General features: G+C 37.5%; 1 protein-coding gene across 3 annotated transcripts in view; it reads right to left on the bottom strand.

Moving 5' to 3' along the window:
- Positions 1 to 3,101: 3,101 nt before the first annotated feature.
- The window catches only part of LOC122256177 (transmembrane protein 209), an 8,520-nt gene continuing 2,248 nt past the window's right edge, over positions 3,102 to 9,373 (bottom strand). For all 3 annotated transcript variants that reach the window (XM_043020683.2, XM_086536411.1, XM_086536412.1), the window contains exons 2-12: positions 9,353 to 9,373; positions 9,049 to 9,233; positions 8,356 to 8,598; positions 7,760 to 7,869; positions 7,145 to 7,325; positions 6,883 to 7,014; positions 6,619 to 6,737; positions 6,267 to 6,446; positions 5,947 to 6,105; positions 5,206 to 5,358; positions 3,102 to 4,100 (exon numbers count right to left, since the gene is read on the bottom strand). The exon at positions 9,353 to 9,373 is cut by the window's right edge and continues 117 nt beyond it. In XM_043020683.2, coding sequence (XP_042876617.1) covers positions 3,909 to 4,100; positions 5,206 to 5,358; positions 5,947 to 6,105; positions 6,267 to 6,446; positions 6,619 to 6,737; positions 6,883 to 7,014; positions 7,145 to 7,325; positions 7,760 to 7,869; positions 8,356 to 8,598; positions 9,049 to 9,233; positions 9,353 to 9,373 — 1,675 coding nt within the window. In that variant the 3' untranslated portion in view covers positions 3,102 to 3,908. The remainder of the gene's footprint in view (positions 4,101 to 5,205; positions 5,359 to 5,946; positions 6,106 to 6,266; positions 6,447 to 6,618; positions 6,738 to 6,882; positions 7,015 to 7,144; positions 7,326 to 7,759; positions 7,870 to 8,355; positions 8,599 to 9,048; positions 9,234 to 9,352) is intronic.

Here is a 9,373-nt window from a genome sequence, read left to right as displayed (position 1 = left end):
TCTCTTCTTATCACCTGTAGAATAGAGCAAGTGAAAGTCGTTCTAAGAGGGTCAATGAAGCCGTGAGCCTTGAGAATTCTCATGGCAAAAAGCTATGTGCACTTGCTATCTTGTCAGTGGGAACGGCATTAGGCAAATATACCCCCCTATCCTGAGTAGGTTAATGTACAAGACGTTATTTCCCTCATTAATCTTGCAGATTCCTTAACCTTTTAAATGTACAGACCTCCAGGCACAGAAAATTAAGGTCTTCAAAATCCCCCACCCTTTCTCTCTCTCTTTCTCTCTTTCTCTTCATCATGATGAAGTTTTCAACAGCACTCTTAACTTGTCCAAATGGGGAATTAGCCTTAACGCCAAATGCCGGGGGGCGTGAAATTATCAGGGCTAAACAACCTGAATGGCCCACAATACGTGCCCGCGCATCTGGGCGCTTGAATGCGCGGTACAATGCTGCCCCACCTGTGGGTTGTGTGGGTTAAGCTAGCCATACACCTGCAGATTTGATCGCTCATGACCAACAGATATGGAATGCGAGAGATGAAATCTGCCGCTCTACTCGCCACTAACTGCGCAGACTAAATCGCTCAGATATCCAACTCCACCTCCAGTGTGTGTTCAGCAGTACCACCTGATTTCCTAGATTTTCTAACTTGCATGTTCTTTTCTAAAAGCATTCCTCAAGTTTGCTATTTTCTTCTTTACAAAAGATACATCACAGTCAGGGTTTACTGTTTGACAAAAAGTTAAAAGACTTTTGTAGGCTGAATCTCATTTGTCACGATTTGAATACTCTGGGGATTTTACTTGCCATAAGCACGTATGTGTTTTATAGATTTCAATGAATTCTGTTATAAAATCTGTATTAGTAAAACGAGCGTCAGATACACAAACCATGGTGACACCACACAGGGCACAACCTATCTCTCCTGCTGTCAGCCACACTGAACTATTCAACCTGTGGAAGGAAAGAACTCTCGCATTTATCCATAGACTCAGCGATAAAATCTGTACGGGGGTAAAAACTTCCAACATGATGGAAGATCAAAATGAGCGATTTGATGTGCGAGGTTTTATCTTTATCGCCCCATACACAGGCAGATATTTAGGAGATTTAGTCCGTAGCAATCAAATCTGCAGGTGTATGGCTAGCTTTAGTAACAGATGAGTAGTGTCATTCATGAAATTAATTAATAATATTAACCCATTCACGACGGGGGCATTCTATCCTTGAATGTCACAATGCCGGGGCTTTTTGAATTATTAGGCCTAAATCAATTAAATGGCTGGCACAATACTGTGCCGCCCGGCCACTGGGCTTTTGAATGAGCGGTACAGTACTGTACCACCCGTCCAGAGAGGGTTAAAGCAAAATGGATAAGTTAATCATTCTAATTGTTTAGGTTTTCTTTTTTCTTTTCTTTTTTTAATTTTCTCTTTCATTTTATTGTAGACTAGTATAGAAGTTCTATTAGTGAATTCTATCAAATGGCACATCATGAAAATGGATAATATAAATGCTTCTTTATTTTGATACAAGAATTTACATTTAATTTTTCCCACAATTTTCATTTAACTTCGTATAAAGAAATGAAAATTTTATGAGAGGCAATAACACTTAACAGGCTGATTAATTTGTTGATTAATTAGTCAGTAAAGAGTCAATCAATAAACCTATCTGAACCTCAGCTAGTTTACCCCATTCCCTGAATTTTCAGAAATTTATTGACATTAATGTTAACCCATTATGGACAGGGGGTAGATAGCTTGCCCAGTCTCCAAGATGGGTTTTATTTCAGAGCAAGGCAGCTTCACACAACATACCTTGACTTTTCCCAAACTAGTGCCAATTTTGCGTTTTAAGTTCCGTGTGTTCTATTGTATTGAGAGACGTATGTGTCATATAACAGGCTCTATTGATACTGCAGCTGACTAGAATTGTAGTATAGGGTCCATATTAACTCATTATTTTCTCTACACTCAGTGTGATAGAAGTATTGCTGTTTTATGGGAGGACAAAAAGCATTTTATTTTTTCATATTCATGTACTGTCATGAACAAATACAAAACCTATAACAATCCACAATGATGTGAAGAGGTAGGGAAGAGGAAGGAAACCTGTGCTTATGACTGTAAGTGCCACAGGAAAAGACATCCATACTGGCACAGGAGCACATTGTAGACACTGGGCATGGTTTGAGTCATATTCCTCTTCTCGCTCTGCCTACACATCTGTGGTACTTTAGAGCAAGAGGTTAGTTACTTGCTGTGTGCCATCGCTCTCTAAAGATCATGATTACTAGAGACCATGGTTGGGTGTCATTCAAGGTTCTCTCTCCTGCTGGTACTAGAAGAAAGTGGTGCCATCTAGATTTTGGATGTTAGGTGAAACCTATTTTGCTTATTATGGCAATTTCAGTAATTATGACTGCAGTTGTCATCATCACTCACTCATTACTCATAGCACAATAAAATAACAGTGATCCAAAATCCCTGAAATCATGTACACGTCACCCATTGTCAGGCCAAAGCTCCTGCATCATTTATGTCATGATGCCTCTCCACAACGGGTTAAAATATTACCAATTATAGTAATAGAAAACTTTTTCCTGACAAATTAAAAAAATGAGTTAAACAGGTAAGGTAAGTTTATCAAGTGATTCTTCTTTCCACATTGAGAAACCATTTATGTGTAAAAATTAAATTAAATACAAAGTAGAGGACAAAAATAATATTCCATATTGTGACAGACCAGATTAAAAAATTCAAGTAAAATTGGTATTCTGCCTAATCTGCAAGTGGCTGTTGTTATTAAATTAAGTATACGATGTTGTACTCATAATAGCTAATTTGCTAATCCTTTAATGACGGGTAGTTTTGGTTCTACTGGTATTTCAATGTGTGCAGGCCAATACCGCCTGCTACTCGTCCACCGAGGCAGCGGCCAGCTGCTATCCACCTAATCGCCCGCCAAGCTGGTCAGACAAAAGGCGTGTCACCGGCAAGAAGACAAGCCAAGCCACGATGCAAATGTCACATCATCCATCATTAAGGAGTTAAATGAATACAGACATGAATGTTAACTGGAGTGAAAGACTATGTTAGCTAACATTTTTATTTTTAATGTCACAGTCACATAAAAATAGTGAAAAGATATGTACATACAATGCATGACTCAAAATAATTGTTAGAAATTTGTAGGTGCAAAGAGGCATTACAACACATACAAAAACATCCATACTGATGATATACATATGTAATATACAAATAGATGGACCAATCACAACAGACAAACATACCTACTTTAAAAGACAAACATTCAGTACATACACATGTATTATGTAAATGGTGATATATTTGTACACTGGGTTCTTACACTCCTCTTTACACAATCAGTAATTCTGCAAGTACATAACCTCAATGCAATAACAGCCAAAAAGCCTATTAGCAAGCATATTTTTCTCAAAAAATTAAAATACCTATCACACAAATATTTTACAATGGAACATAAATGAACATAACAGTTTTTCCATATTTAGGGAACTATAAGTTAAGTAAAAAAGGCTAAACTGGTACTGATCAATTAGTAACACAACTTTACAATACTTTTTCATGATTTTCACTTCTGCACTGTTTAGGCAAATGGAAATGCAACATTGAAATAGGTGAAATCAATACAATCAATACAAATGAGCCAATCTATGCAATGTTTCTTACATTTTATTTTGGCATTTATAGCTTTCACGGCAGCGATAGGATGTGGAGAAATAATTAAAAAAGATCAAAAGGCGAAAGGTTCACTTCACTGTCAACACAAGAAATATCTTAATCTAAGAGTCAGTAATACTGTTGTAAACAATAGCAACTACAATGATAGCTTTTACACCGAGAATCATAGCACCCTATTTTCAGCTCTTTCTCACCACCCACGTTAGGTTTACGCCCGACATGGTGAGGTTGATGTTGGCAATACGAGAGTGTTGTTGATGCGTCACATGATGAATGAACAGGAGGAGTGAATGGATGAAGTTGTTTCTGCCACTGCCGACCTCACACTCCTCGTCAGGGGGGAGAACTACCTTTAGGTGGGGAGGATTTACCTGAGGAAAGAACAAGAGATATTGAAGCATTGTAATTGTATCTTCATGGAAAATATGGATTCAACTTTCTGTAATCTCTTTCCTAATTTATGATGCACTCCAAGAAATCACAAAAATAAGCATATTTGAAATGAACAACAAATTATATAAATATGTTCTAAACTCCACTCTCAGTTATTGACAACTAATAGTAAATATTAATTTTCTTCTGCTCTAATGCATTTGCAAACCATTTAAAAAATAAAAAGCTGATGATTCCTTGGAATGTTGTAGACAGAATTTATGTGTATTTATACATATCAAGTAATGCCAGCATGATCCTATTTACCTTTGTAGGTAACATAACATGCCTTTAAACATAATTTTAATCAGATTTGGTTTCTATTTCCCTTTTTTTTTTACCCCTCCAACAGAAAGCCCCCAAATATATGGTCTCAAAAACTATGTAATATTTTGGTGCAGGGTGATGTGATATCACATCATGATCTCTTCCTCAAAGCATATGTTTTGCATTGTTATGTATGTATAATCATAGGAGAAATGTAAACAAATGCAAAAACCTCTGATTATCACCCCGCTCAAAGAGTCACAGCACGGCATCGCACCAGGAGAGATCTTGAACTTAGACAGTTACCTAGCTGGTGGAAGCAGCATTATGCAAATATAAGCAATGCCATGAATTGGTTCACACACTATATAAGAATGAGATAAATTGGTGAAATAATGATCTCATCATAATTTTAGAAAATGTATCCACCCAAGTAAAAGAAAGAAAGAAAGAAAGAAAGAAAGAATGAAAGAAAGATAGAAAAAGAAAGAAAGATAGAAAAAAAAGAAAGAAAGATAGAAAAAAAAGAAAGAAAGATAGAAAAAGAAAGAAAGAAAGAAAGAAAAAAAGAAAAAGAAAGAAAGAAAACTATAGACAATTTTTTTTCCCCCATTCTCCTTCGATGTGCTAAAATGCCCCTAAAAAGTTAAGGGAGGTGCTTTTGAAGCATATGTGACAAGGTTCAAGACCAAAGATAATTTTACCTAGAAAACAAGATATCTAAATACCATAAAAGTTTTACATTTAATATCATTCTATTCTTTCCACGTTCTATACCTGTGTGAGATACAGAAGAGGTCTTGAAGTAGGCTTGGCAGGCTTTTCAGGTGCCTTGATCAAGTGCGTACTGGAAAATGTCCTTCCTTCTGGCTGCTGGATGTCTGGTGGAAGCTGTCTGTCCATATACATGGCAAAAACATGGAGGAGGATCTGTAATGTAACAATATTTTTCATCAAATATACTGCGGGATTATTCTATATTAGGCTATGAGCCGAATAATGTGAATGACCAGGTTTGGTTAACCCATTGGAGCCGTTTGACGTGATAGCACGTATTGTGGTTTTCGCGTCAGACGCCCTGGACGAGCTATGAGGGGAAGCCGCACGTTCGGGTAGAGCGAGCGGGCAACCCAGGCTCGCGGCTTGTGCGCCCGAGAATCTCGAGGCGTTAGGCGTATGCGTTTGAGAACCCCGGTATTGCGACCGTGCAAAGCCGGAACGGCCCCAGCGTGAATGGGTTAAAGTTACTGGCGAGTAAGCTGTACAGAAAAATTAGAAGCAACCAGTGCAATCACTTGCTTCCAGATATTTAAACTATTGTCATATTAAAACTCTAAGTTTTCAGTATGAAAGCTCTTAATCTAACATGATTTTTCTCTAAATTTGTAACAATCAGATACCAAAAAAATAACAAACAAAACATTTAAAAACTTAGAGGGACCTAGAAGATCCACCAGGTAAAATACAATACATTACATCACTGTTCAGAAGTATCAAAATAATTCAACAACTACTAACAGCAGTATCTGTTGGATATTCATCTTTCCAAGGCTTCCCATTGAAGTTACTGCTGCCTCCATTCCAACGATAGGCTGATATGGCGCCTCCTGCACTGAGCTCACGCAGTCGGTGCACAAGGTAGTCCTGGTGTATTGTCATGTCCAAGAAGGGGATCAACTGTAAGTAGAAATACACTTGTGAAAAACAAAAAGTAGTTGCTAAAGGGTTATCTGCAGTTTTACATCTACTATCATTCATCTTTTAACCTTCATCTCTGTTAAATTCCTGTATGAGATAAAGAAATCTGAAAAGAAAATAACTGTCAATCTTTAATTTACATCTGACAGCTGTTTGACTCCAGAGATATTCTGTGCTGTCTTCTTTAGTTTGTCAACCCCAACACAACCGATCTGTATTTCCGGAGCTGCAGCACTCAAGGCTTTGTTGGTGTTGTCAATATCCTTTACTAGAGGAACCAGGAGATTTGCCGACATCCAGATGCGAAGATTTTCAGTAAACTGCAAGGAAATATAGAGGTTATGCACATGAATTAAAAGAGAAAGGTAATGGATGAGAGCACATAAATGGAGTAGATAAAGAGCAAAACAATAAATTCTGTCACTCTAAAAAAATCATAGAACATATTCTGCCAATTATCAAAAACACCAAAAAAGCTGTCAGAGGACTCACCTGAAACAGTTCCTCAGGTGTGACATTTCTCTTTCGCCAGATTTTGCTGACACTGCTACTGCACAATGTTGAAGCCTTGGAATCATCATTCTTGCTATCAGCAGAATTGGTCTCAAGTCCTGTCAAAGTGTTACAAAATGTTACACTGAATGTCTTGTCAATTTATTGCATTCTTATATTAAATGTTCAGTGAAAATTAGAATGTGAAAAAATAAAAAGTAAAATTATTCATGAAAGTAAACACTATAGGCTACAGCAATTTACCTGTGTCTTTAGTGGCAGTTTGATAGATATTTTTGCGAAGGAGATTACTGTAATCAGACAACTGTGACAACGGAGAACCACCATAAGCCCACAGGGAGCTATTCATACCATTACTGCTCTCCGACTGTGACACTGAGGGAAGGAAAAGTTAATGTCATTACCTAAATTATCTTACATACAATGTAACTTCTGATCATCTGATACTATCACACCCAACAATGCCTAAGAGAGTAACTTTATATACAAAACCTGTTGTTCTTACTAATCTGTCTAAGTTTCTCCTTCTCCTTGTATTGCTGCAAGTAATCCTGGAGTTCAGACTGGTCAGTGATGGGCGGGCTGTACATGGTGGGCGATGGGGGGCTGTTGGCACCCCCACCTAGTCGGTTACCCACCAGAGAATCTGAGAGTTGTGATGGGGAGAACATGTGATGTTGAGGGCTCTGTGGAGGAAAGGAAGCTTATTGACTGTGCATGTCAACTCACAGGGGGAGTGGCTTATGCTCTAGATTGCCTTGTATATTCTGTTTTTATCTGATAAAGACAAAGTATTGTACTGGAATATTACCATTTAAGAGGTGAAATTAATAAATAAAAGAATAATTATATAGAATCCATTTAATTAGGATTTGTCAAAACCTGATCTAAATTACATCAATCAAGGCCACAAATAAGAACTAATCATAAAACATTTCAAAATATAATAATTTTGAAGTAAACTTTTTATCCCAAACCCTTACAAAAACAAAAGGAAATTGAGATACAAAATATCCCACACTCCGCAGAAACTTATGCTTACTAAACAAGGCATTTACTTGTAACTAGTTATCTTATAAGACAAAAAAAATCATAAACTTGATCCATACAATACACTTACTGTCAACACATTATAGGAAGAGTCGAGGATGGATGATTGATTGCGATGGAAAGCCCAAGAATTTGCTGTAACAGAGCCAGAGCTGCTACCTGACATGTTGAAGTTAATGGCTGTCAAAAGAGAAGAAAAAGGTGGTAGAGCAAAATGTGGACTTTGTTAATCTCATTGAGGACCCCTGCATAATGTTTTTGCTTTATTCCTTTTTTTTTTACAATTAAGGTCTTTCCAATTCTTATCTGCCCAGTCATTTTATAAATCTTTTTGCCTCAAGAATATGTTATTCTTAAAATTATATTAGCCTGAAAAAGCATCAAAAACTGCAAAGCAGTTACCTAAAATTATTTTTAAATTATTGTGAATATTTCCACATTTCCTATTTTTTTGGTCCCTTAACCCAATCCCAACGGGCCCGGCGATAAGTGGAAACCCCCTACGCCGGGCCTATGTAATATTGCATTGGGAATGTCATACATGTATGACGCCCCGGCATCGGGCATTTAGCTGTGTCACACAGGTGTGATGCACCATCGCCAAAGGGTTAAAGAGTATTATTGGCATGCAGTCAAATCACTGCATTAATATGCACCACTCCATACCTGGACTCGTAGGAGAGGAACCTGGGGTCTGAAGTGAGTGCTGTAATGGGGATGGTGATAAACTGCGTGAGGAGAGATTCCCCCATGATCCACCTGTCAGGTTCACTGGAGTCACTGCCCCAGGTGGACTCAGAGGGGTGGGAGTGCGGAGTGTTGCTCCAAATAATGACGATAAGGATATGGACTTGTCTACAACTGGAGTTGAGCTAGCTTTCTTGGGGGTTGCTGGTTTAAACCCAAGATCTGAAAAAAAAAAAAAAAATGTGATATGGTGTCATTTTTCACTGTTCTTGCTATACTTGTACAACTCTTTATTGGTTTCATTATCTTCTGTCTATATAACCCTCTGACTGTAAAAAGCAAATATATCCACTAATATAAAATTTAGTCAGCTGCAAGCAGTGAATTTACCCTAAAACTTTAGAAAAAATGTAACTTTGACTGTGAGAATCTTCCTTGTACATCACAAGTAGGGCAGAACAGGCATAGATACTACCACTTGTGAGCAAGAACACAACCAAACAAATTATCTTAATAAAGCACAATGGAACTAAACAAATGACTTTAATAGAACAAAACTTTGTTTTCATTTTTGAATAGGGTAATAGTGAGAGGAACCAGAGGTCAGGAAAATTGCCTTGTCAAAGAGTAACAGAATCAAAGAAAGAAAATCAATAAAATCTCTAAACAAACCCGATTCCCCAATAGCAAGTAGAGATCTTTGCTTGTCTGTGACTTCGATTGGAGCGAGTGTAAGGTAGCTTGCAGCATAGGACATTATCAGTTTCAACAACACCACAGACGCAGCTACACACAGGAAGAGGCAAGTCCACCACCACGTCTTGCTGCCACTATTACCACACTCATTTTCTTCTTTCCTAAAATCAATGGTAATCACATCTATAGCAGTATATCAAATATATAAAAATATATCAACACATTCAAGATGAATAAACTATGAAATTGCAGAAAAACATAGAACAAGTCAAATACTTACAAGAGGTGGAAGAGAATGGCC

Source organism: Penaeus japonicus, unplaced genomic scaffold (genome assembly GCF_977035675.1).
Source record: "Penaeus japonicus unplaced genomic scaffold, GWHDUDI00000001_assembly GWHDUDI00000004, whole genome shotgun sequence".
Lineage (NCBI taxonomy): Eukaryota > Metazoa > Arthropoda > Malacostraca > Decapoda > Penaeidae > Penaeus > Penaeus japonicus.
This window is presented reverse-complemented; position numbering and strand designations above follow the sequence as displayed.